Source organism: Haliotis asinina, chromosome 1 (genome assembly GCF_037392515.1).
Source record: "Haliotis asinina isolate JCU_RB_2024 chromosome 1, JCU_Hal_asi_v2, whole genome shotgun sequence".
Taxonomy (NCBI): domain Eukaryota; kingdom Metazoa; phylum Mollusca; class Gastropoda; order Lepetellida; family Haliotidae; genus Haliotis; species Haliotis asinina.
This window is the reverse complement of record NC_090280.1, coordinates 88,079,637-88,107,550: the sequence shown is the minus strand read 5'-3', so window position 1 is coordinate 88,107,550 and position 27,914 is coordinate 88,079,637. Positions and strand designations below refer to the sequence as shown.

At 39.6% G+C, this 27,914-nt stretch overlaps 1 protein-coding gene across 1 annotated transcript; it reads right to left on the bottom strand.

Moving 5' to 3' along the window:
- Positions 1-437: 437 nt before the first annotated feature.
- LOC137276841 (chorion peroxidase-like) lies at positions 438-24,571 on the bottom strand. The gene is made up of 13 exons (XM_067808492.1): positions 24,394-24,571; positions 23,301-23,421; positions 15,489-15,688; positions 12,260-12,454; positions 10,592-10,670; positions 10,137-10,243; positions 8,912-9,013; positions 8,499-8,597; positions 7,419-7,579; positions 5,423-5,967; positions 3,733-3,902; positions 3,099-3,198; positions 438-615 (listed from the first exon to the last, which is right to left on the bottom strand). Exons 1-13 carry the CDS (start codon positions 24,569-24,571, stop codon positions 438-440), a joined length of 2,235 nt encoding a protein of 744 aa, XP_067664593.1.
- Positions 24,572-27,914: the final 3,343 nt, after the last annotated feature.

The window sequence follows — 27,914 nt, the reverse complement described above, 5'->3', positions numbered from 1 at the left end:
AATAGAAGGCTTAAAGGTAGATGCTGACACATGGTAGTTCCACAGATATATCATGCACAGGGGCCTATACAGCTTTTTGAGAAGGCGGGGGATGCACATTTCATTTTCACTCGGGTTTCAACGGTCATATAACACAGTTTCAGGACAAACGGTGCGTGTGTGTGCGTGTTAGTAGCCTTGTGCTGCAAACGTCCGCTCGTAACGCTGTTGAGACTGGGTTCTCATATGGGTACAATGTGTGAAGCCTATTTCTGGTGTTCCCCGTCGTGATATTGCTGGAATATTGCTAAAACTGTGTAAAACAAAAACTCATACACACACAAGAGACCAAACAATCTGCATGTCGTTATGGACATTCATTTCTTGTATGAAACACAGGGTCTGTGTCGTCATATGCGCGACACAAACGAATTCTTACAAGCAGGCTAAAACGACAATTAACAAGAACGGGACTCAGCATTTGGACCATCACAATCACAGTTGCAGGGCTCACATGTTCGTGTCCGTGTCTGGACACGCCTGCGACAAGGTCCCCATGCACTCCAGGGGCCCCACGACCCCAGCTTATACTTCCATGGGGTCAAGTCCATCGCGTCCAGTGATCTACAGGGCACCCTGGAAGGAAGAATAATTATTTAGCAAGAAGTCTTAAACCTGTCATATGGGTACATATATAGTATGAGATCTGGACTCAAAATATAAACCTAAAGTGTGCTGCTCACTATATATTAGGTCATCTCTTGTTTTCCCAGAATAACCGCATTTGAGGTTTTTGTTTTCGTTAGTATGACCGTTTCCAAGGGTTCACTTTTTCTAACTTTATATGAACATCAACATTCAAATGTTACATGAGTGTTTGAAATCAATTGAAAAATAGCGTTCGAGATTACGGTCACAATACAAAGGTTTTCAGAAGTGGGAGTGGAACCACCATTCTCTCAGACGCTCTACCTCACGGCCACCGTGCCGACTAAGGTGGAGGGGTTAAATTATCTACTTACAGTTACTGTCATTAAATTGATTTTACGCTCGCTTCAGTTATTGTTATGTAGCTACAATAAATGATCATCTACATTGTAATTACCCATCACTGACGGTACATATGATAGAGAAAACACTTCTCATCGGTTTGGGATCCCCCCCCCCCCACCCCACCCACCCCACCCCACCCACCCCCGGTTTTACATTGTCTACTAAAACCTCGGAGGCGTGTTTTCTCCTATACGAAGTACTTGAATCTGAAGTTTACTCAGGAAGCACATCTGAAATGTAACATGAGTTACGCAACTGGTTTCCTGAAGGGTTCAAATACACTTTAAGGTCCGGGTTAGAAATTCAGCAACCCATGCTGGCCCAAGAGTTAACTAACGAGATCGGGTGGTTAATGCATGCCATCGCATCCCAATTGTCAGTCACTGGATTGTCTGGTCCAGACCCGATTATTTACAGACTGCCGCCATATCGCTGGATTATTGCTGAGTGCGGCGTAAAATGCAACTCATTCACTCACTACTAGTGGGCAATCTGTTTATTACCTATTACATGTATTTTATTTTCACTTTTTTGCTCTTATTGTGTAGGTTTGATTTAGTATATATTTTATAGCGTATTGTATCGCGTATTGTATCCCGTTTGGTACGTAGGAAACCAGGTTTCTCTTTTTGCCTTCTGGGTGTTCTTACACACGTTACAGGATTGATTTGGATCTGCTTATGTTGCAGATTTATGCCACGTTGTGTTGCCTGCAACGGTAGGAAGTTGAGTAAGGACCCCCATCCGAGGTGTTTGAACTGCTCTCGATATGTTCTCTGACTTCCAAGTGTGACTTTTGACTTTGACTTGTGACTTTGGTATATCATTTGTAAACAGAAATTTTCGATATTTCAATTAATTGTTTATGTTGATGAAATTTCGATTTGTATCGATGCTTGGAATATTTCATTTATCAGTTTGTCGGGTTTATAGATTAGAATTAAACTAAAGAGAAAGACACAACTGAAATTACAGAAAATATTCGACATGATGAACGAGATTCAAACAAAGAAGTTGTCCTAATGATGACTGCTATCAAAATATATAGAAATGCTGAAAAAAAAACCTGCTGAAAACGGGTGTGCGGTTCTTTTTTTAAGTGTGTGTTTTAAACAGCAGTTGTTAATGTGTGTGTTCCCTGAGCCCGATGGACAAGGGAACAACGTCTTTATCTCACCGAACACCTCAAGGTTAATTTTTGAACAGTCTAAGTAAACTTAGTCTCAGTGTATTTCGTTACACTCCACTAATGAGTCTAACAAAACCTAGTAGAAGGTCGTGTCAGGTAACCTTTGAGCGACTTATAACCGTCCAATCAAACGTGAGACGGTTAAATAGATTTAACCGATCAAACAACGGCTACTATTTAGGGATCGGAGGGACTTTCAAAATATTCAGGTCACTGACATAGAACTCTCCACAAACAAAAATCCGCATATAACACAATTATTTGATTCTGTTTCTGTTTCTGTTGACATGGTTACCATTAGCTAATATTACCGCAAGATGACATGCTTTAATATTGCCAAAAACACCATTTTCAGCGAATGTTTACTCACCGTTGTCGTGGTTGTACGTAAGCCGTGTGCATCACCCGGAAGAGAGCGTAAGCTAAATAACATTTGGAATCGTTCGGGTACGAACCTTTTCGAGATACAAAGTTCAAAAGGTATGTGCTAATGTCCACTTTCGCGATTTGGTAAGCTGTGTTATGATTGATCAATCTCAAAGGTTATCTGACGCGACCTCCCATAAGGTTTTGTTAGACTCAGTGGTGGAGTGTAACGAAAAGCACAGAGACTAAGTTTACTTAGACTGATTTTTGAATTGCTTGAAGCACTGGTATAAAACTTTTTGAAGTCCTCGCTTGATTTAGTAGGCGACAAGAAAAACAGATTTAGAGTTATCTCCCTTCCATCGACTTGCATCCGCAAAACATCGTTAAGTTGTTACTCGCTTGTAAGTGGGATACATTGAAAATATCAGAAGGGCCCTCAGCCATTTTGAAAGCGACATTTATGTGTGAGGTAAGATAAAATAATGTGAACGACTTTAGTATAACTTACTTGCTGCCCTTGCCGAATGCATTCTTCTGTATGGTGACAGTGTCGGTATTGTCACAGATGATACGCGACAAACTTGCCTTGCGGATTTCTGCCAACTGCTCTGTAAAACATATTGCTCTCTTTAACATATTGCCTCTCTTTAACACCTTACACTGCAACAATGCATGAATTAATTCGTTTAATAATTTTCTTAATTATAATCCATAAGATTTTTGTAGCTTTTGTTCTTACAACATATATATTAGAATTGATCTTCAGTAAGCCATGCTTGTCCTCAGGGGCAACTAACGGGTTGTCATCGTATTAGTTACGTAGATCGATGCTCGTGCTGTTGGCTCACTGGATTGTTTGGTCCAGGCTCGATTATTAATAGACGGCTGTCATGTAACTGGAAGATTGCTGAATGCTGTTTAAAACTAAGCTCACTCACTCGTTACAACATAAATTTCAAATGACATAATGACACATGATGGCCCAACTGAACAACAAAAGAAACGCAATTTTCGAATAATTCTCACATAACTAAGTGTTCACGTTTATGTATTCTATTTGAAACCTGACAAAGTCAGAGCTACGTTTCTTTTGCTGCTCAGTATATATTCCGGCGAATAACACAAATGGGGTATAACGTTACCGGGTGAGAATTTAACGTATTCGTTATTTCCCTCAAACCAGAATCTGTCTCCTTTCTTGAAAGCCTGGAATTGTTTTCCCAGAAGGCAGGTGAACGTTGGTCCGAGAATCCCTCCTTCTATAGGCTCCTCACTTACACCCCCTGACCACAGGTCGATGTCGTTCACGTCTCTGAAAAATAGTTGGTGATAATTTATAATACAGTGATCTCAGATGACGATAGACAAACATGGCTCCTGTCATATTTAACCTCGTGTTTATGAGTGAATGTTGGGCCAAGCTACTCATATTATGTCATGGTCTGTAAATAGTCGAATCCGAGTGAATGAGTGGACGCGTTGAGGTTAACACCGCTTTGAACAATGTTTCCTTTAAGGGAAGAATTATATGTATGTCAGCTTCTTAGTTCTTACTCATTTGACACTCCTGGCAGACGTTTCAAAGCATATTCTTACACATTCAACACTCCTGGGAGACGTTTCGAAGTATATTCTTACACATTCAACACTCCTGGGAGACGTTTCGAAGTATATTCTTACACATTCAACACTCCTTGTATATCCTTACACATTCAACACTCCTGGCATATGTTTCGAAGTATATTCTTACACATTCAACACTCCTGGCATATGTTTCGAAGTATATTCTTACACATTCAACACTCCTGGCATATGTTTCGAAGTATATTCTTGCACATTCAACACTCCTGGCATACGTTTCGAAGTATATTCTTACACATTCAACACTCCTGGCATACGTTTCGAAGTATATTCTTACACATTCAACACTCCTGGAAGACGTTTCGAAGTATATTCTTACACATTCAACGTTCCTGGCATACGTTTCGAAATACATGCTTACTCCTTCAGTAGTTGAAGTAGCAAGAATATACCTCGAAACGTCGTGTAAATCACGATACAGAAGTTGAAATCCATAAAATTCTTGCCTTTATTTCTATCACTTCTAAATGTTATTCGAAGTCTCGGTATTCCATAATCCCACGGCCTGTCAGCTTAGCGTAAGAGGACTACACAGCTTAGACCGTAACACACACGAGCAAAAGTACGACCGTCAACCCAATCATTTGTTTCTGGAACAGCGAAGGGCCGCAACTCTGCAAAGGGAACTGGACGACTGAACATCCGCGTTCCTAATTTTTATGTAATCCAGACAATTGTTGGCTTACATCGATCAGGACGTTAGGCCTGTGTCCTGGCTGATTGGCTCACACTGAGATTCCGTTCCCGATTCAGGGACTTGTTGGACATACAGCGAAACAACGGTATGTCGAACTGTTGGTTCGTCCGATTTGAAAGCCTAGTCCCAGCGTTTTCTTATAACGTAACGCGTTTGTGTCGAGCAACGGATAACTCGAAATACCAAGGTTGGTCTTTCCAGCTTCGGGGGGTGGGGGAGTAGCCTAGTGGTTAATGCGTTCGCTCGTCACGCTGAAGGCCCGAGTTCAATTCCCCACATGGGTACAATGAGTGAAGCCCATTTTCTGGTGTCCCCCGCCGTGATATTGCTGGAATAGTGCTAAAAATCGGCGTAAAACTAAACCCACTCACTCACTTTCAAGCGTCGACACAATGATGTTTGGCTGTAATTATGTACAGGTCGTCGGTATATAGCCGGCAAGTTGTTTTGCTATTGTATTTTATTCGAGACCCCGAGATTAAAACGTTTCTTACGCGTATGCCTCCTTGAACTTGCTCACTGTGACGTTAGAATGGGTCGTATTTATCAGCTCGTCGAAACTGGTAACACTCGGATTCCCACAGAAGGTCCTATATGCAGTGTAAGGCGGTATGCCGTGATCTCGTCCTCTCTGGATGTTAAGAGATGCAAGGTCCAAGCTCCTGTGTCCATCGGGGAAAAGGTGATCGGTTATCTCTTGTGATATCTTCCGGTCTACGGACTGTACAGATTCCGTTACCAAACCCCTGATAAATCCACCGACGGTTCTGTTTTGTTCGCTAATAATAAGATGTGTGTTTTCGAACACGTCCCTCAGAGGCGTTCGTCCGAGGTCGTCATAGTCCGGACTGTAGCTTGCGAAGAATACCCGAACCATTGAGTGACCCATCCTTAACGCTGCTGCTGCGAAGGCGTTTCTGATGCTGGGGTCGACTGTTTCATCGTAGTCGGTGGAGTAACCTGATGAGAGGAGGCTCAAGTTGTATGTATACATTTGATCCCCCATGATAATAGGCAGGTAGTCGCCGTAGGTGATTTTCTTTGAAAAGAAATCAGACACGGATAAGAACATGTGGCTGGAAAATACGGTAATCGACGTTTATGACAAACATGCTTATAAATAACCCGCAAATATTACATGTATACTTTTAAAAAAAGTAGGGGAACTGTACATTCAATGTGCGGTTGTCGCATTTGGGAAATATATTGGACTGAATCAATGTTGACACAACAATAATGAATGTTTTGAGAATGCATCACCAGATAGATTTCATTCAAAGCTATTCGTTCAGTTATCCCTCTTGCTAGGTGACTGGAGTATGACATGAAAATTTCAGGTTTACAATTTTCAGTCAGTAGTGTGTGATTTGACCCTGGAAAACTAACCATGCACAGATGCAAGAAAATTATCTGAAAAAATGGTCTACAATGATTTATCGACCTGCCTGAAAAACGTCAGGATTCATGATGACACCGCATGCACGTGTGGGAGGCTTTGACGTTGTGGACGTGCTTCCCACACATTGTGTTTGCGTGCGGTGATAACGTGACATGATGCTGCATACATAAGATGAATGTCATTGTAACGTTCCTCAATAGGATTTCTTTCTACCAGACTTCAAAGTTCAGGTTTCCCTGCGTTTTTGAAGAGTATATTTATGGTATTGAATATCTCTTTTATTTTGTGGCATATAAAAAGACTGCTGCAAGTTTATTGTATGTACGATCTGCACGTGCGGTCTTTTGATTAGCGGTACATGTATTATACTGTATATAGGGTCACGGGGATAAAAAAAGATGGGAGGTATCTGTTCAAGGAGCTAATGGATCGATACGTCTTCAGATCTCCAGATAACTGCAGCGATGCTTAAAATAACTAATCAATACATTTGAAAACAAACATGTCCAAAAACACTTCGAATGGTATGACAACACTGTGCGTATCTGTGAGCAATGCAGCTTAATCAGGTTTCGATCAAAGTATTTTTATAGATATGTTGTTATTGACTGAATGCAGGAGTCCTGAATCCTGAACGAATTATGAATATTATTGTTACTATTGATTCCAGTCTTTATAAAGAGCATACGTCTTGGAGTTCACATAGAACCTATTTGTCTTAGGGATGCATCTCGAGATTTTGTGTACAGTATTACTAAAAAACAAGGATAAGTTGGACTTGTACAGAGGACGCGTTTACTAGAAGTAGGCGGTTCATGGCAATGAACAAACCCATTAGGTAAATGAAAGGGACAGCAGATGTAGGCTGGTGCACGTGTAGTGCATGACGATGAAATTGATCCATCGCATAGGCCTACTCATAAAACTCTCACTCTGTTTAGCACTGCACTTGATCATGGATAACCTGGGGCCCTTTCACTCACAATGACAAGCGCCAGTGGGCGGCACTCCTACATGCTAATACAGGCCAATAGTCAGGTCGATGCCCAACTTATCCTTGTTTGCCATGCGTTTACACGGGGATACTGTACCTGTAGGATGGCCCCAACTATCTTCCTGGCTTCTTGGAAAATCCCTTCATCTCCCCAGTGACAATTCAATTCCTTTAGTCTTGTGGCTATACGGTTGTGTTCCCTCATAAACAACGTGTGCATACTCTGAAGTCCAGGGTTCTCATTCACCCGATGATCACCTAGGAAAGTGGAACAATCTTTCGTTTATACATATGTTTTTTACAGATTAAAATGAAACTGCAGCAGAGAGGGTTCGAGTGATCCTGGCACAGTCAGGTTGGTAAAGCTCATCAGCAGCACCGGGCCCTTGCCCCCTCCAGACGCAGTCTAGATACCGAATGGGACTTTTCCCAGGAAACGCTGCCTAATCGAACCCACAAAGAACTCTCCGGAGAATATGAAGGCTCCTCAACACAGCCGCCTTCTTCATTACCCAGAGTGTCATTATTATTATTATTTTTATTATCACAGGATTTTAATATAGAACGCAAATCCAAGCAATTAGGACGTGCTCAACGTCCTGGCATCTTTCTCTCGATCAATGGATACCTATCTCAACGACGACATCGTATTTTCAATATCAACTCCCTGGGAAACATACAATTTGTGGAGCCACTAGGCGCATCGAGTTATTGGGGTTTTCCTGGTGGACTGGAACGCTTAGCATAGTCATGTCCAAGTTTATTGCACGTTACTGTACCCGCAACCAGGTGTTTGCACGTGTTCATGTGGCATCTGGTCATCCACCGACGGATTCGTGGATTCTGTTAAGTGCACAGTGTTCTGTACTGTACACTTGGGGTTGTGGCAACACTGTAAGAGGCTGCACAAAAGGTTGATTTTTACACTCGGTCGCAGGTGGGCTCGATCCCGGCACCTCTAAGTTCACTTGATCAATAGCCTGGCGCCCACCACTCCACATCAGACAAAGTACCGTGGCCACAAATGAGGGTCACTGTGGGTTAAGTAGGTGAGTGGGTACTCCAACAGCGTCATGGCGGCAAATGCCAATGATTGACTTAAACACAGTCAGGTTTTCACCAACGTGTTGTGCCATGATAACGGAAACATGGCTCACTCACTGCCTAGTCTACTAACCTGCGAGGAAGCAATAATCAGGACCAGTTTGAGTCCTGCAGGCGTCTTGATTCTCCAAGTCCCGTGGAAGGAAGCCGTGGTTTGCAGTTTTCAGTTTTCCTGATAACCAGAGGTTTCACAGTCACAAGCACATACAGCCCAATACCAAAATTAACATTATTAAAGAACGAGTTTTTCATGTGTTTTCGTTACACTATTTTAAATAATTCAGGATGTGTGGATATTTTATTATCTTATCTGATAATATAGATAAACTGGTTAACTGCTTTCTCTTTCCATGGATGGTGGAACCAAACATATTCTGCCCTGAAGAAATATAAAAAATGTGATGTAGGACTTTTTAAAAAATTAATCAAAGCCTTACAATTTGGAGCAAATAAAGGGGAATATACAGTCTGTCCTTAATAACCTACCGTCAACAAATGTCCGTACTTTGATCTGTTCATCATATGATGACCCGTATACCTGAGAGCCGTCAATGAAGGCAGTAATCTGGTTCATCTGATCTGCTGGGGCTGTGAATTATTAAATGATACATAAGGGCAACAGGTACCCTAGTTGCACAAACTAGCATCTAGTCGTCTAAAAACCTGCGTGATCCGGGGCTCCATTCACAAAGGACTAAGGTGATCGTAAGTCACTAAGGTGACCTTGGCAGTAATCTGGTTCATCTGTTCTTCTGGAGCTGTGAATTATCAAACGATACATAAGGACAACAGGTACCCTAGTTCCACAAACATCTTGTCTCAAGAGCTGCGTGATCCGGCGGTCCTTTCACAAAGCACTGAGGTGATCGTAAGTCACTAAGGTGACCTTAGTGCAGTGTTAAAGGATGGGAGTTAAGGTTACTTAAAAGTTACTTCGTGATAGGAGACCCAGATCAGGGTACAAGTTTACCACATGGTCTGGACAAGAGGTCGGGCAGATTTAGAATTTAGATCAGGTGTACTGGTACGTTCCATTAGGACACTTTCATGCTTGCCTTATTGCAAATAACTATGATATCCTATTTACCAAGTAATCACAAAGTACATTTATTAATGTCATACCACTCGTTTATTCTCACCGTTCACGTCAGATATTGCTACCCTACAAATTAGGTCACCCCACCTTACAGTTCAGAAATCGGTACTCTTCAGCACAACCTTTTAACGTTTTTATCTCTCTTTTTTTCAGCACAAGCATTCTTTCACTTTACTTTGGATACCGATATCGTGCTACTTATTCTAACCCTTTAATCGTACATTGGCACCCTGCTATTTTTCTGTTCTCACCCTTCAGTTCAAGTATTGGTAAGATAGTATAATGATCCTTCAGTGGAGATATTGTAAGTCCCATCCATCCATTAATCTCGTCACCCAGTTCAGGTATTGATACCCGTATATCTAAGATATTTTCAACGTTTTTCAACGCTGGTATTGGAACTTGATTGAGATTGAGATTGGGTACACAACAACACGGGTATTGGCATCCTTGAATCACGCGTTGAATTCCTGCTAGGTAGGTATTATCAGTTTCCGTGCAGGTATCCGTTCGTCCCGGAAGCCGAACAACTACAGTGTGTATTTACACCCAAAAGCCATGCATTGTTTCATGCCAGGTTAATGCAGGCAGACAAGCTATACCAGAAACACATACCTGATTTACAGTTGGCGTTCTCGATTTGCACAGATCGCACAAAATTCATGCAGCTGTAAGGAAAGCGCCTGTCGTTCCGTTCAATGTCAATAGCAAAGCACTGGGGTCTGTCGAAAACAGGGACTTGATGTTAGATACAGGTTTTAGGAATGCCATCCTGGCATAATTACATGCTTTGACGAAAAACACCCGATGCAAAAATGGATTTTGTTTTATCTGAATTCTGGAAACTGGTGAGTCAGTAATGAAGCATACGACCCTAGGGATAACAATGCGTTTATTGCATGGTGCAGTGTTGATTTGCAGACCGTTGTCAAGCTAGGAGTGATAACAATGGGTGAATTTACACAGAGACGTTGATCTACGAAAATACACCTTGTTCGCGACACCTGATTTACTCTTGTTTTAAATGTAACAATGGCCTAATTAGTATTTCAAAGACCCAAGCAAGTTACCTTTCATCTAACTCGGCCTTTGTTATGTTGGTACTATCGACAAGGCCTGTGCAGCAAGCAATCAGTGCTCCATGGTCACCTGGAAAATATTGCCGAACAAAAGAACGTATACACTCCAAAACAGATAAAAGCAAAGGTAGGAGGAATGTAAAAATGAATACCAAATATGAATTTCTCAAAAAGTGAGTTGTGCAGGTAAATTAATGCACGGCCATAAGATACGAAAAGGTGAGTGAAACATGCAACTAAACCTGCAGCAGATATCACATTCTCGACACCTCTTGGTTTCTCGGGGCGACGATGCCTTACAAGTTATTGAGAACTGAAGACCTTCGGGTTTACATTTCATCTGTCTCGTGTGCATTTTATGAACAAAGATCAGAGAAGTCGCCCGAATTTCTTGGTTTTAAACCCAAAAGTCAGATTGTTCGTTTCGTATGAGTCGTAATGTTTTTTCATGGAATGTAACTATGCCCACCCCACCTTAAAAGTTCGATACGGTTGGATGCACCCATCTGCCCCCTCCCCAACTCCGAGATAAAGAGGATACTAAACGACCTTCCGTGTGATACCATTTTTATTGAACGAGTTTGGTATCAAACGAGTGATGGCGAGTTTAATACTAAATCTTATACTAGTTTAATGAACTGGTATTTCACGAAAGCGAATATTCTGTTCATTACTCGCCAACATAAATTGACAGAAACTGCGGCGAGTCAAGCAAGGTCTAGTAAAATTGCGACAGCGATATTAACATTGTGACGTCGCACCTTTGAACCATTTTGACGTCATGCGTCAAGCGGTATTATACTAGTGTAATATTGCCGTACAAATATTGCACTGCAGTATCTACAACGGGCAAATAATAACTGTTTTTAGATCCCAAATGTTCATTTAACTCCCGCCACCACTTACATCCGTTTTCCATATATTTTTTACCCATTTTATACCGCACCTTTATTTTGTACTGATGTGTTTTAAATATGTTTTATACGCCAGTGTTTCAAAAGCCAGGATATGGCTGGATGTTCAATATTATTTTAATTTCTACTGCTGATTCATAATTTTGTGTTTGACATGTGACACTATAGTAACTAACTCTGGCTGACTGTCTGTAATCAACGATCCTGGGTCAGAGTTATCAAAGCTTGGTGTATTTATGGACTGAAATATCTTCGTGGACACCCGTAGAGATCCATGCTTGTCAAAAGATTATTTACAGACCTCCACCTGACTGCAGATAATGTAGATTCAGGCGTTGACGGGTTTTGATGATAAAGAGTTGGCAGTGATGTATATCCACCAGTTAATATGAATGAGTGTCGCCCCCAACACGGCAATCAGCCTTTTTATATATACCAAGTGATTTCCCGAAAGTTCGGCCACTTACGACAATCGTCAACACTGCGGAATGCCCTCGAATAAGTCTCCCGGAAGTAAACACATAGAAAACTAAGAACAGAAAACCAGAATCCTAGAAGTGCTGACCATCTATCAAAACGAAATGTGACCCATCATATTTAATATTCAAAACACTAAACATTGTGACCCAATAATAATTATTACTGAATAACAAAATATACAGGAAATACATACTCGTAACAAGCTGGAATATGGCAGAGTATGGAGTAAAATTAAACTCACTCACTGACTCTTCTTGGCACTTACGTTCAAGATGTGACAGTTCTTGTATTGGTGTGCTGGTGACATCGTGGTCCAGGAACTGGCCCCACTGCATCAGCATGACGGTGAACTTTGGGTTAACGTCATCTGCTGAGGAAGGGGCGTGGACGGTAGTGCTGACTGTACGAGCACTGGGTAGTTTTGCGCCTGTTTTGCTGTACTGTCTTGGGCTCGCCACACCTGTTCTCAAAGTAAATTGTATCATATTCACCTGTATCTTCACAAACATAAAAAATTGTGACAAACACTAAATTGCCTGTGTAAGTGTACCTTGTGAGTTCTTTACACGTCTAACCAGGTTAGAACTGATCTTCAGCAACCCGTCCTTGTCCTAAGAGGCGACTAACGGGATAGGTGGTCAGGCTAGCTGACTTGGTTGATCCATGTCATCATAACCAAATAGATCGATGCTCATACTGTTGATCACTGGCAGGTGTGGAACAGACTTGCTTTACAGACCGCCGCCATATAACTGAAATACTTGTGAACGCGGCAAAAACAAAACACAAAACAAAACAAAACAAAAAACAAAAACAGCCCCCCCCCCCTCCCTCCCAAAAAAACAAAGAAAAAACACCCCCAAACAAACACATCTTCCCACGTTAACTGAAACACATACATCGTCTATGTAGACATATCTGAGCAACGATCTACTCAATCATGAGTGGCTATGATGACATGAGTCAACCACCCGCTTGAAGGACTGGGTAATAAATGGGTGAGCTTACCTTTAACATCCCTCACACAAACATTCTAAAATTGTCATGGATGGAAACAACATGAGACATTTCACCCTTCAACTCACTTGACCACAGTGTGCGAAATAGTGACTAGCCCGCTAGGCCGTGGCTAATAAAAATCGAGTGGGTCTAGCAAATGTACATGGTTCCCGGCCCGACTGGCAAGGAATTTTCATGGGGTCATTTTTTGAATACATAACTTTCACGACTTGTTAAGTTGTAGAGCACGATTAAATCATGCATGATAGAAATTCTCATCATAATAGCAGCTTAATGATGAAACCCTTGTCTACATTTCGGGCTAGTGAATTATTTTGTGGGCAAGTAACTTTCTGGCTAAGCTGGTACGAATGACTAGCAAAATTTGGAAACTATTTCGCACATTGCTTGGCCATCAGACAGCGTTTTCTATTTTTGCCTGTGCTTTAATTGGTTATATGCGGATTAGGGTTGAGCTTGCATAATTACTCACCACCAAGTTCACTCACAGTTCATAATGATTAGTGAAATCATTCGTTAAAATTAATCAAATATGACATGAGTTGAGCATTCAGTGCGCACACGTTTAGTGTGAAATCCTGTGACATCAGACATTTATATATGTATTTGCAAATGATATTTGCAGTAAAAATGTCAACTTTCACCATATTTGTGACATAATTCATATTCGTGTATTAGTATTAGCAATTATACCTATTGATTTTTTAATCCCTAAACAATACCTGCATGCAATACCCACATCCGACAACCCCTAACGAAACACGTTGCCGTAACGATACCCTTACTTTATACTTTAAGAATATGTTTTATAATCCTCCAGTAGATATTACCATTTTATATAACCATAAATACAGTGTTCCTAGAAATTATTGAGAAAATCTTTGTTTTTTTTTCTAATGATGCTAAGATTGGAAAAAGGGCTTTCACTATGCACTAAGCATATTAAATAAGGGAGACAACTCTTGAAGGCTTAGAAGGCAGCTCATTTCGTCAAGAGTTATCTCCCTTGTCTGAGCAGACGGCTTCCTGTGTTGACATGGCAGAATTTACAGCAAGAGAAAAAAGAAAGCTCATTCTAGATGATTTTGAAAGGGGTGAGGCTGATGGTAAAGTGTTAGCGTGTAGACATGGTATTCCTCTGTCTACAGTATATAGAACTTTGAAGAATATTCAAATAGGAATCGGGATAGAGCACAAAGCAGGGGCAGGTCGGCCTAGGGAATTCAGTGTTGTGGAAAGCGGAAGACTTGGGCAGATTGTGAGTAGGGGCAAATTGAAAAGTGTTGAGAACATCAGAAATGAAATGATTAGCAGAGGAAGTCCTCAGGTATGCAATGAAACAGTTAGGCAGGAATTACAGAGACTTAATTGGGTGAAAAAACGTGGAATTCCCTCGCCGTTGATGAAAGATGCACAAAAGGAAAAACGTTTAAACTGGTGTCGGGCTCATGAAAATCAAGATTGGGATAATGTTTTCTTTTCGGATGAAAGTTCTGTTTGGCCTTTCCCTAAATGTGTGAAAATTTGGACCAAAGATACTGTCAAACCTATCTACCAGCGACCAAAACATAGCCCGAAGTTTCACATGTGGGGTGGCATATCGGCTCGCGGAGTGACGCCATTGTGTGTTTTCACGGGAAACTTGACAAAAGAAAGATACGTTGACATTCTAAATGGTCACTTTCTTCCGACAGCACAAACATTGTATGAAGATGATTGGATTTTCCAGCATGATAATGACCCAAAACACACTGCGCGCTACACAAAACAGTGGTTGCCGGGCGAAAATGTTCAAGTTTTAGACTGGCCCAGTTACAGCCCAGACCTAAACCTAATTGAGAATGTGTGGGGAGTCATGAAGGACAGAATAAACCAAAAGGGACTGAGAAATATTGAAGATATGAAGGCCGAGGTGGTCCAATATTGGGATACCCTGTCACACGATTACCTACAAACTTTGATGGGTAGTGTGCCTAGGCGTATTCAGGCATGCATTGCTGAGCGAGGAGGTCTAACAAAGTACTAAAACAAGACTGAGACTGTAAAAGGATGATGTTTTAACATGTTTATGTAAGTAAAACGCCAGAAGATAATAAACGTAATGAGTTACATGACGCAACATGATTCTCAATAATTTCTGGGAATACTATAAGCATGTGCTTCAAAATGGTTATAGGTAGGAAATTTCACAACAGACTTAATAATCTATCCTTAATTGTGTATTTCAAAATTTAAATTCCTTATTTTTATACTGTGCCTTTGTTCAAGATGATCTGTAACACTTTATCTGCTTTCATATAGTTATGACCTTCACTGATTTTGTGACCCTTAACCCTTTTGGGGGCATTTGTACTTTTACCCTTTTAATATTCAGACTGCTGTATCTTAACTCTTGCTGTACAAATGGTGGCACATAAATAAAATATATTGTACTGTGTCGCATTGCATAATTATGTAAATGACAGTACACCCACCGTCGTTATATGCCGGAGGCATCCAGCGTCTCATTGGAATAAACGCACTTCCCCATCTAGGGTGAAGGTGATTGTTACAACTGCCATCGGCTGACCGGTAGTAAGATTTCGTGTTACATGCGTTTTGAACATCACAGCGGATCTGGGGTCCAAATCCTTCCTCCAAAAGAGACGGTGGTACTGTTCCTAATGTTCGAACACTGTAATTAGAAAAAGTAGTAACACAGGCATTTCCACAATCGTGAGACATTAGAGTATCTCTGCATTTAAGTAAAACCGAACGACAGTATCATGATGTAGAACGTCGGTGCAAAAAACAAACAAAAAAATATATAAAAATATTTTAAAAAATAATAAAATGCCAAAAAAAGAAAGAAGAAAAAAATCTTGACTATCATAAAATCCGTTTGGTGTAAATCGAAATTAGCTGTGATAACCTTGAATATATCCCTGAAACTCAGGAATGACACCAGTGAGTTGAGTGAGTTTAGTTTTACACCACACTCAGCAATATTCCATATGGCAGTGGTCTGTAAATAATAGAGTCTGGACCAGACAATCCAGTGATCAACAGTATTAACATCGATTTACGCATTGGGATAGGATGACATGAGTCAACCCAGTCAGCGAGCCTGACCTCCTGATCCAGTTAGTCACCTCTTACGAAAAGCATCGGTTACTGAAGTCTAATCCGGGTATTCGCGGGTAGTCTAGTGGGGTAGCTTCATGGTTAAAGCGTTCGCTCGTCACGCCGAAGACACTTGTGTAAATCGACGAAGGGACATTTACGAGCAATGGTCTGAGTAATTATCGCAGTGATAGTGAATACGCACGTTATGTTAGCACAGGTGCACTAATTATATAAACATGTTTTATGCTTGATTGGTCAGATCGCATGCAACTATAAGCTTTAGCGATTCAGTAATGCAACCAAATAAACAACAGCCCCTGTACATGACTGTTAACATACAGTAGAGTCATCAGAATTTTTCACATAATTTGGAATGAACCCATGGGAATTATAACCACTTTAAGTGCCTCAAAAGAGTCAGTTGAAATGATTTTATGAATGAAATATACTTAGTCTAGTATTCAATTCGTTTATTACAGAGGTATAGGCCATCGGGTCATAACCACACAGGTTACATTGTGCATGTCAAGGCATGGTGTGTGCAGTATAAATTGATAAGTTTAGATCTTAGATACAGTGCATACTAGATTAATCTACCTATATTATTGATAAGTTTACATTCTCTTGATCAAATGAGGAGTTTGAATTTGACTTTACCTGGACGATACAAGGTTTTAAGTAAACGGTTCTAGCGGAGCTGTTCAAATTTGGAACACACGAAGGGAAGGTGGTATTCATCCTCAATATAACTCTCATCGCACTGTAAGCTTATTGTATTATTTCTATCTAATTATAATACCTTCCAGTTTCAGTGCGTAACTCATGTGAACAACATCTAAACTGAGCAAGTGCTACTCTAAACCTTTTCATGTTAATTGCATTTAATTGCAATTCCATGGGTAATATTTTGAAGGAGAAACACAACATGTCAGCGCTACGAACTCAACAACTTTACAAGAGATCGACCGGGAACTGGTAGGCCAGGGGTCACAACTCATGTGGATCTTGCATCTGCGCAAACGGACAAACAGAGCACCATACACAACCAATAATGCTACTGGATTTCGTATAGCACATACCATCAGAAATCGCCTACGACAGCATAGGATATGCGACCATATACACCACATGTTCTGCGGTATCATCATCGTTGCGCATGACTGCAATGGTGCAGAAACGTCCGGCCATGGGCCCCCGTGCACTGGAGGAGGATCTGAGTTAGTGATGAGTGGCGGTTGTTGCTGTATCGCCATGATGGTAGGATGTGTGTCTACCGACGGAGAAACGAACTCTACACTCGACACGGTATTCGTAAAGTTGAAAGATACGGCGTTGGAAGCATGATGACGTGGGCAAGTATATCCTTTAATCCTCTCAATGCTATCGTCGAACCCATTCGACAGGAGTGCAGGATAATGACATCTCCAAATAAAACTTGCAATAATTATTCAACGAGTCGGATTTACGTGTCATATGAATTATGTATGGAATGTACTAATTCTCACCTTTTTAAATATGTAATGTTCAATACGTTTATATACATTAAAACGAAATGCCCGCGAATTAAAAATGAGATCGCCGAATTTCTCGGCACGCAGTTGAAAATAACGGCCATTGTTGACTTCCAGCGCACCACGCCGTGTGGTACCCAGTCTAATATTTTCTTCATAATGAAATATTTTTTGATAGTTTAGTCGATATTTTTTGTTCCTTGACGAAGAGAAAGCTCATAAGTTTCCCATTTTCTAAAAATTAGTAACTTTCGGCTCAAATAAATATAAACAAAACCAATCTCAATGTTATATCATCGATTGGACGAATAGAAACGATCATGGCAACGGCGGTAAACAAACAACTCCACATGTATCGTGATGCCGAAGAAAATGTGCCATCCTTTTGACATATCCAATTATTTTATCTGGAATTAATTACACGGTGTGAATAGGTAAATGTTATTGCCTCTGCACAGAAATTACCAGATTTAGCGATTTTATTTTGATTTGGTTTGATAAACCTTCGAACATTCACAAAGTTGACAGCCGTTGGTGACCCAAAAGGGCGTGGCCAAACTCGCGGTCTTTCTAAGTGACAAGATACGAAGGATGTTTGAAAATATGCGTTCATAAGCAGAATCTGAACTCATATACATTGAAAGAAAACGACTCAATACCTATATAATGCAGATCGTGAAACAGTATCACAATATTTGTAATTGTACCCACCCTTGATGAAACCGGAAGCACGTACACGGCATGGCACTCGTGGAAGTAAAATGTGAACGAGTTGGAAAACGACCATTGATACATTTTCTAAACTGATTCAAATTCCCGTAAGATCCATACTATACACCAGAATTACCTTTCAGTCATCCTCAGTCATTTACTGTTAGTTGTGTTCAATAGCAGTTGTCATTTGTTGCTTGTGTTGTAGTATTTCTCATGAAGTTAGCAGTCGATGTGTTGATCTTTAGTTTAGCAAATCCGAAGTCGATGATTTTCGCGGTCTATTTTTTTCAAAGAATGTTCTGACACGGGGAGACATATAAATTGTCAGTGTGTCGTAACAATAACAGAATATTCTTCTGTGTATATCGTTACAAGAAGTACAATTTTGATGAATGAAGATGTCATGAAAAAAAATCATTTTTCCTTTTACAGAAACGAACGAAACCAGAGCTAGTGTGAGAATGTAACGTACAGTAAATGTATTTCATAAAAATTAATTACTGCTTAGAAAACAACTGTCATCGTCTTTGTGAATCAGTATTTATTTTAGACATTAAAACAGCTAAACATCACATTTTTTGTTCACGAATTTGGAGCAAAATTGAAATTATTTTGTTACTCCAAACAGCAGAGCTTTCGGAGTTAATTCTGCCTAGTATAATGCAGGTAATGTTTCAGATCAAATTGTTTGACGTGTGTGCATATTTGTATAAAAAAATCATGTCATGTGGCTCAGTCCGTGGTTCCATACAGCTTTTAGATATTGCACTAGTGCAATCTGAACTGCAAAATGTACCTCATGTTTATGGCCATACTTTTTACCTACTTGCACACTGTCTATGTTCATATTTTACTGTTAAAACAGACTTCATCTGGGAAACAGACTGATGATCCAAACTCTTGGAGCAGTGATTACACTGACAGTGATCGAAAGACAGACTCATTTTTTTCTTGTGATGAAATTTCATGAAGTAATATGAAATTATCATACCAGATCTAGAATAATTTTGTTGTAGTGATGTTTTGAATATGGAATATCAAAACTACAAGTGACAGATAATTAAGTGTTGAGTAGGAGGTGCAACCTATGTTAGTCTTTGGCATCAAGGTAATCATGTGGTGGCAAGTAAATTTCTTTTTTCCTAATACTGAGCTCTGCAGTGAGTGGTTTTTGTTGTCCAGTTTGGAGCTATTCTTTAAGATTTCAATTTGGATTTTTTTCATTGCCATGTGTATATGGCAAAGACATATATATCAAATGCTTCCAGATCTTTAACGGAAGACTGCTCAGTCCTTGGCATTTTGTTATTCAAGGAAGACAGTTCTTCATGTTTCTTGTTTCATGATGGTTTAGGCTATTGAACACTAAATAATTGGAGTATATCACCATCAGACACTTCAGCAAACAGAAACAATCCTTGAAAGTTCATTAGACCCATTTCATATTGTGACATTGTTCCTAAACCCAGGAAAAGACAATAAGGTAGAATAATATATATTTACAGAATATGAAGCCTGTTTACTTTCACCAGAGACAATATAACTTCTTATATGTATATGGTTTCTTTTTTTATCAAATGATAATATTTTCTGATAAATTTACATGTACTGTTACTTCAACAACATAATTGACATTATTTGTCACATGCGATTCAAAATAATTCAGCAAACAAAGTGGTACTGTTGAAAACAAAAATAACTCATCACTCATTTGTATTTGATGTACATTTTGTCACGATATTATGAAGAAATAAAATACACAAAATAATTTGTAACATCTATCCATATATTTTATGGCATACATGTAGTTGTAATAAAAAATTGTGCAAAATTGTCAGCTTTCCACATTACTGAAAGACATTAATTAAAATTTGGTTATTTACACGTTGCTAATGCATTGACAGATTTTAAGTGTCTTTGCCCTTGTCTATTTGAGAGAGAAAAATAATTGTCATATTATTAATATCATTTAACATATTAAAGTATATGAAAAGATTTAAAGTTGTAACCAGTTATGAAACATAAAGCATTGACAAATCTATCGTAATTATTCATCAAGAACGTTAATTCATTGCATAAAATTATGAATGTAATTCAACTTGTTCTAAAGTGAGACATATAATTTTCCCAATCATGTAATATGAAAACAATTTTTATCAAATCATCTCCGATTTCATGTGAAACTATAACTGAAAATATATTTTTATTTATAAAACATGTATACTGCAGTTCTTACTACACTACATCGTCATAAAAAGAAAAGCATGAATGTTATTTTGAAACACAAATGCCACGCCCATATCCGCGCACCTGTTGTTGAGAATGATGTTTGTACACGTTTCTGTATTGGACCATGTGAAAAAAAGAATAAGCTGGGATCAACATGCATCACAATTATATCTTTGCTATCTTTATATTCAGCGGACAATAAAGTAATGTGCCTAATATGAACAAAAATTCAAATGAAAGATACTGAAAAACTTGCATCTGCAGTGTTGATCGACTACTGTTTCCGGGTCACGGGAGCATACAAGGTCAAACTGGTTCGGCTATGTGCGAATTATATAGTCAAAAATACACCAAGAAAATTCTATGAGCTCTGATTAATCACTTTAAACAGTTATTTGTGCTAAATTCAGACGAAATATCTCCAACTTTTCTGTTCATATTCAATAGCGAATGAATTTCATCAGGCAATCCCCGTCTGTGACATCACATCCGGTGACCTTTGCACTTACTAGAAAACAAGTTAGATTTCACGATCTTAATTTTCGTCCGTCTTTCGTCATGCTAAACGGAAAATGATACATGGAACACTTGTAGAATGAGAAATTCTCCCTCTTTCACCAGGTCTTACACAGAAGAGTTCTGTAATCTTTCTTCTGACCAAAAAAGCTATATTTTATGTAGGAGTTCGACGAAGCGCGCCATGTTTGTTTTTTAGTATGCGTAACACGATTTAACACCGTCTTTTTGTGGGTTTGTGCAAAAATTAATGAACCATAAAACGTGATATTTGCACTCATGAATGCTTATGAATCATGTATTTTATTCTGCTATTTTCATTACATGACACGTTTAAATAAACGTAATAGTGCCATTTCAGTAAGACCTGTCATGACATCGAAAATGTTATTTGCTTACGTTGAACGTTTTCGATTATTTTTTTTTCAGAATTATTTTTTAATTTGTCGTCGCGCGGATATTTGCCAATAAAAAAATTAAATTCAGATACTTATGAAATATCAGTAGTAAGAATATTGAAATCGGTTTGCGATAATTGGACAATTTATACGGTTCCTAGTATAAAACGCATCCGGCTACCAATCGAGTAATTCAGGTAAATTCAGGAAAATTTACTATATTTATGTTTGTCTTGTAATTAATATCTGTACGTTTGAAATTATCTGGATATTTTTTGATAATAATGTTTATTTTTGTATGTAGTATTTATGAGCTGAATATTTTTTCAGTTGTCCCTTATTTAGTGACGCACTGAGTATTTGAAATCACCCACCCTCTTATTAGCGCCTTATGCTGAAATTAATTCAGCAGGCTAAAGGTTAATGGTAGGACAGATCTGGTGCACGTACAGGGAAATTTAGCTGCCGTATGAAATCCTCAAATATCACTTTATTCCCGCAACTGACCTCAGAAGAGAGGTCTTCCAGCGAGACAACGCCAGAGCGCATAGTGCACGTGTTACCATAGACTATCTTGCCAACAACATTGTGAATGTGCTGCCATGGCCTTCCAAATCGCCGGATCTCAACCGTATTGAACATTTGTGAGATCTGCTAGACAGACGTGTGCGACACCGACAGCCTCTACCACAAACGCTACAATAGTTGAGCCATGCATTGCAGGACGAGTGGAGAAGGATTTCACAACGCCAGACTCGACGACTCATTCAGTCCACGCCCAGGAGGCTCAGAGCAGTGATCGATGCTCGCGGTGGTCACACCAGGTACTGACCTTGTCACAATGCCGTCACAGACACAGATGTCCAAAGGGCAGTAAATGACTGAACGTAGCGTAGTGAAACATGTGCCTAACCCTGTGTAAAATTTGGTTATTCTACATTCTCTATTTACTGAGTGATCCGATTACATAAAACACGTCAAGGTAAATTGATAGTTTGGTTGTCCGTTTCCTTTTGAACAGAACTGATTCCCTCGGGAGATGTGAACAAAAATAGTACAAGTATATGGTACCAATATTTGCATTGTTTCTTGAGGTTCGAAATCTTTGCACTCTAACTGATGTTGTTATATCGAGCTTTGGGTTTTAAACGTGAAGGGGAAACTAAGGCTGTCTCTATTTTTCTGAACATTAACATCAACAACACCTGCACATCGGACAACGCATATTCCTTTTCCAGACCACCTTCTTTCTGAGTAGCAAAATAATTGACATTCACAAATCCGAAATCGCTAAATGCTTATCCACCACACCCTCCTCTATGAACGTCAGCATCAATGATCAGTTCAAATCTGAAAACGAATGATTCTTATCCAACACCTCTTCTTTCCTGGGCATCAACATTAACAACAAGCTCAAATCTGAAAACGAATAATTCTTATCCAGCACGTCTTCTTTCCTGGGCATCAACATTAACAAGCTCAAATCTGAAAAGGAATAATTCTTATCCACCACCTCTTCCTTCCTGGCATAAACATTAACAACAAGCTCAAATCTGAAAACGAATAATTCTTATCCACCACCTCTTCCTTTCTGGACATCAAACATCAATAACGAGCTCATTTCTAACAATGCACAATGCTTATGAGCCACTTTGTCCTTTTTGCTTATCAAACATCAATAAACAACTCAAATCTGAGAGAGCTGAATGCTTATACACCACCTCGTCCTTTCTGTGCATCAACATCAGTAACATGAGCAAATCTGAAAACAGATAACTTTTGTTTCCTTAAAGCCAAGGAAAAATAAACTTACTGTTCCAAAATAAGCTTTGATATAACTACGTTCAGACGATGGTCCTCTCCCCGACGACTGCTGATGAGCGACGTGAATGTAATTGAGCTGAACTTCTTTGCACGCTCATTTGCAGCTTTATCTGCAACACAAATTATGCGAAGTCCCATGGTATTAGGATCGTTAAAAAACAGTATTCCTACCGCCAGAAGGAGCAACTTTGCTTGAAAACATTCTTCACGAGAAAATCAAGAATAATGGCTTAATGACTCAAAGCAACTAAACTGAATACATTCTTTCTTCTTTTATAACTGAAAGAAACATTTTACGTTTTCGTCTATCCAGTTGTTGGCGACAGTGTTTCGATAAACGTTTAACAAAGTCTGAACCCACCCTCTTTTCCTGAATATGCATATTTGTTCACATTTTAGAGGAGCAGTGGAGCAGACTAGTGGTTAAAGCATTCGCACGTCCGAGTTCGATTCCCCACACTGGTACAATTCCTGTTGTTCCACGCCCTTATACGGATGGCATATTGGTAAAAGCAGAGAAAAACTAAACACACTCACTCACTATATTTTTATCTTTTAACCACTGATTAGAGCCATTGTAAGAGGAGAAACCACTATTGTGAGGATACTGTTTGCAAAACGAATCAAAACACAAACATTGGAACAGTTGAAACATACATCTGAGTTGATCAGTTTATGTTTTTTTCTGTTAGTTAGAGATATTATATAAAAGAACTTAAACAATTTGCTTCCCGTAAACCATATTTTCAGTCATCATATCTATCAAAATTATTTTTTTTAAAAGTTTTATGTATTGAACAATGATGTCGTCATGTGGTTGCAACTGAATCTCTTGCCACAGATTTAATTGAACCATATTCGTTTTAAGCGGTGAATGGACACTTCGCTTTCAGCGGTGAATGCAATAACTAAAATTAATGATTGTTGAATGGTCTTCTTATCTAACTGAACATTTCTTCCAGGTTTCACTTACATGAAAAACGAACAAGATAGGTGTTGTGAGTATGCCGGACATGCAACGTGTTCGTTCTATTTCTTTGCACTGGTCTCATCAAATAATATAAATGTCATTAAATATGTACCTATATCTGCAAAGGTGTGCCGTAAATTAGTTTCATTCTTCACTATTTCCAGAGCATGTAGTACTATTTCTCCCAGTTCTGCATCCGTTAGGTTGAAATAATCCACCAAAGGGCCGCCTAGTCGAAGAGTCGCCGTGGCAACCATCAGTTGGCATCCAAACAACAAAGGAAGCAGCATCGCGCCCTGGCATGAATGACATGCTGAAGAAAACACAATTATTATTCACTCCAGAAAGTGGATTTTGTATTTTGTACAATACTTATCACGTGAAGTGTAAGTGTAAGCTGAATGGGTATTCAGAATTCTGTGCAGAGGATACAGGTGATCCAATTTTGTCACACATATTTTAAGATGTGCACATTATATTTTGTCACACATATTTTAAAATGTGCACATTTTAAATAGTTATATGTGCACATGTGCTACGAGAAAAGAGAGAGAGAGAGAGAGAGAGAGAGAGCGCAAAGCCGTTAAAGACACTCTGAACCGCACAGAATACAGAATACTTACTTGATGGGTGTTATATTTGACATCTTAATTTCCCGTTTCAGGCCCAGTACCACATTTTAGGAACGTTTAGGTACTTGGATACATAATGAACAAAATATTGGAATGGACGAGGCACGAACTGATAAGAAATACCATGAAACCTGACTTCAATGGACAGTAAAACGAAAAAGGTATCACAGTAAGAATTAAAAATAACATGCAGCGTTAAAATTATAATAACACTACTCCAACAATACATAATCCCCCCAAAAACCCAAACAGGCCAAAGATCACCATCACCGTACATGGCATGTGGCACGTGGCCCAAAGTTGATCACATTTATCTGTGGTGGACCTCTGCCTAAAACAATACATGCTCACTGAGAGTCCCCGCAGTGTTTCATTCTATGACATATCATGTTGAATGGCAGTTAGTTATAGAAAGATGTCATCAGACACCTATGAGTATGATGAAGGCATACTGACTTGGGACTGAGACAGACTTGGATGAGGCATTTATGTGTTGTTGTTTGTTGCTAGGAAGAAAGTCAGTTCAGGAGTCTGTAGGTTGCAATCATTTTCAACTTGTGTTTGGAAATGCCATTCGTGAAAATCATATGCCCTTGAATAAACAATAGCCTAGTGATGGCACTACAATGTATTTGTTGGATGGTGTTTCATCGTTTCAGACTAGCCTCTCGAAAACCTTTGAATATGATGTGCATGATCTGCAAACCGTCAGGACAAAACAAAAAACTCCGTAACAAACAATCTCCAGAGATAAATTTCAGCGCTTAAAGGCAAATGATTTTGCCAATCCCTTGACAACCACAAAGTGGTACAAGGGCAATTGATAACAAAGTCGATGACCCTGTTTTTGTTTTCTCGTGTCATTATGAACAGAAATTATCGTAAAGGAAATCACAATGCGCCTACTCAAACTTTCAAGACAAAACATGACAAACAATCCTCAGGGATAGATCTCCGCCGTTGGTTCAAATGTGATACTGAAACCAGAGCACTGATACCAAGTGTCCGAGGTATTTTAACAGTTCATTCACGTCATTCTGGATATGCCTGGTCGGACAGATTTTAAGAGGCATTGTGTAGATATAGGTGATGCTGTGACTGTGTCAACACCTACGTGACACAAACTTTATTGAATCAAGTCAAAGTGACTGGAAGCTCAGGTGCTGTAGAGACCACAGACCCTCGTATATTTGCGCGGATTAAAGGGTTTGTATAAATGTTTAGAAAATGAGATGATCTTCGGAAAGATATGCTTCACAGAACAATAAATCATGATGTGTTTTACTGTGAAGCATTTCGGGTTGGGACCATCTGAAGTATTGTTTTCATCTTTAATCCTCGCAAAGACACGACGGTATGTGATACAGACACGGAACTTTGTTGTTGTTGGTTTGTTTTACACACAGTTCATTTAAGGATCGATTTCACGTTTACTGCTTAGTCTTAACAGGTGACAATATCACGTTTGATTTAGTTTACCTATTGTCTATCGCACTTAAACAGTTGAACAATTCGGAGGCCCACTGAGGTTTTCCCATCTTGACTTATTGGTATTGAACAGGGCTGGACAGGTTTATGGTGTGGGAGGGGCGGTCGGAATTGAATTCAAAACCCTTGTTTATTGCCATCATTTGAAATTATTGCAACGGTGAAGTTGAATTTTTCTCAGATTTTTTCTTCATCTTCTATTGATTTGTACTTTGAACTTTGTCACAACATAACAGTTTGTGTGGAATCAGCAGAGCTCTGTCCAACACATCGTAACTCGACTCTGTCCCAATCCAGCCCACCTGTCTACATATTCTAATGTGGTCATCTACTCAAAAGTCAAAATACGTAGTAGGTGGGTTGCGGACGAAGTAGTCTTCTCTGTACAAGCGCTCGTAATGGCTGGGAAGACGTGGCGATCTCACGCTTCTTGGACGCTCGATTAAGCTGTGACATAACCAGTGTGATCATTGGCTGTGTCAGTCTTCCTCGTCACATGGTCCGTGCGCTTGCTTTGCAAGCTTACCCTTTACTGAACGTCATGCCAAATAGGCATGAAGTTGGAACCCATCATCGTCATATGGAGAATCGTCACGGGTGCTTTGGCCCAGGTACACAACGCACAGGTTTCGACACCCACCCATCACATCCCTCCAGGCAAGCTCAAACATAGTCAAAGACAGCTGCAATCAAATTTAATTCTAACAGACACACTGAGAGGGTTCCAATCAATAACAAACCTCCAAATGTCAGCCTAACATAATACACGGAACACAAAAAGCACTCAGGACATTCCTAAGAATTCGCATAGACCTCTGTCCATGACGGTACTATTGGCAACAAACATGCTGACCGAGCAGACAAAGAGGAACCTGAACATACCCTTATCTAAACACGAAATCAGAACAAAAAAAATCTTCCAAAAGTGTCAAAGTAAGCACCAAAATATAAAATCTAAACTTAAAACGCTGCACTCAAAACTGAAAGTCCACTAACATCTAAACTGGTCGCACAAAAGGCGATTCCCTCTACATAGGTTTCGCTTCCCTACACGTGTTTGGTGGGCTTTGCCTTGGAGTTTGTGGTGTTTATAGTAAACTGACCAGAACAAAAATACAAAAAGCAAAAACGCAAAATAAATAAAAACGCAAAAATACCATCTATCCTTGATCAAAATCGTGTTACTTTATAATGCCTTCGTTCAGTGTTTTTTTCAAACAGATGAATATTCACAGCTTAAGAAGACTCAGGCACTTGCTAACTATATCTCCAGAACGCACCGATGTACATTAGTACTGCATTAGGACTAACAAGGCAGGGTTTTAGTTTGGCTGTCACCTGCTACTGAAGTCAGAGAAAGATGCGAAAAGATGCCCCGACTCAGCGAAGCAGAGAGGAGCAACGCTGTTGGTAGTTTGGAAGCTGGAAACATTTTCAGCAGCAGTCAGAGTGTTCAACGTCGCTCCAAGCACCATAACGAGACGGTGGAACCAATATCAGCACAAGGAACCAC

Bases quoted from the DNA above. Each gene is read 5' to 3' on its own strand.
- LOC137276841 (XM_067808492.1), bottom strand. From the start codon at position 24,571: ATGCTGCTTCCTTTGTTGTTTGGATGCCAACTGATGGTTGCCACGGCG. The intron at 5,968-7,418 runs GTACAGTATCCC...TTCTTTTCAAAG, and splicing joins TAGTTGGGGCCATCCTACAG to AAAATCACCTACGGCGACTA. The intron at 3,903-5,422 runs GTAAGAAACGTT...ACTATTTTTCAG, and splicing joins AAGTTCAAGGAGGCATACGC to AGACGTGAACGACATCGACC.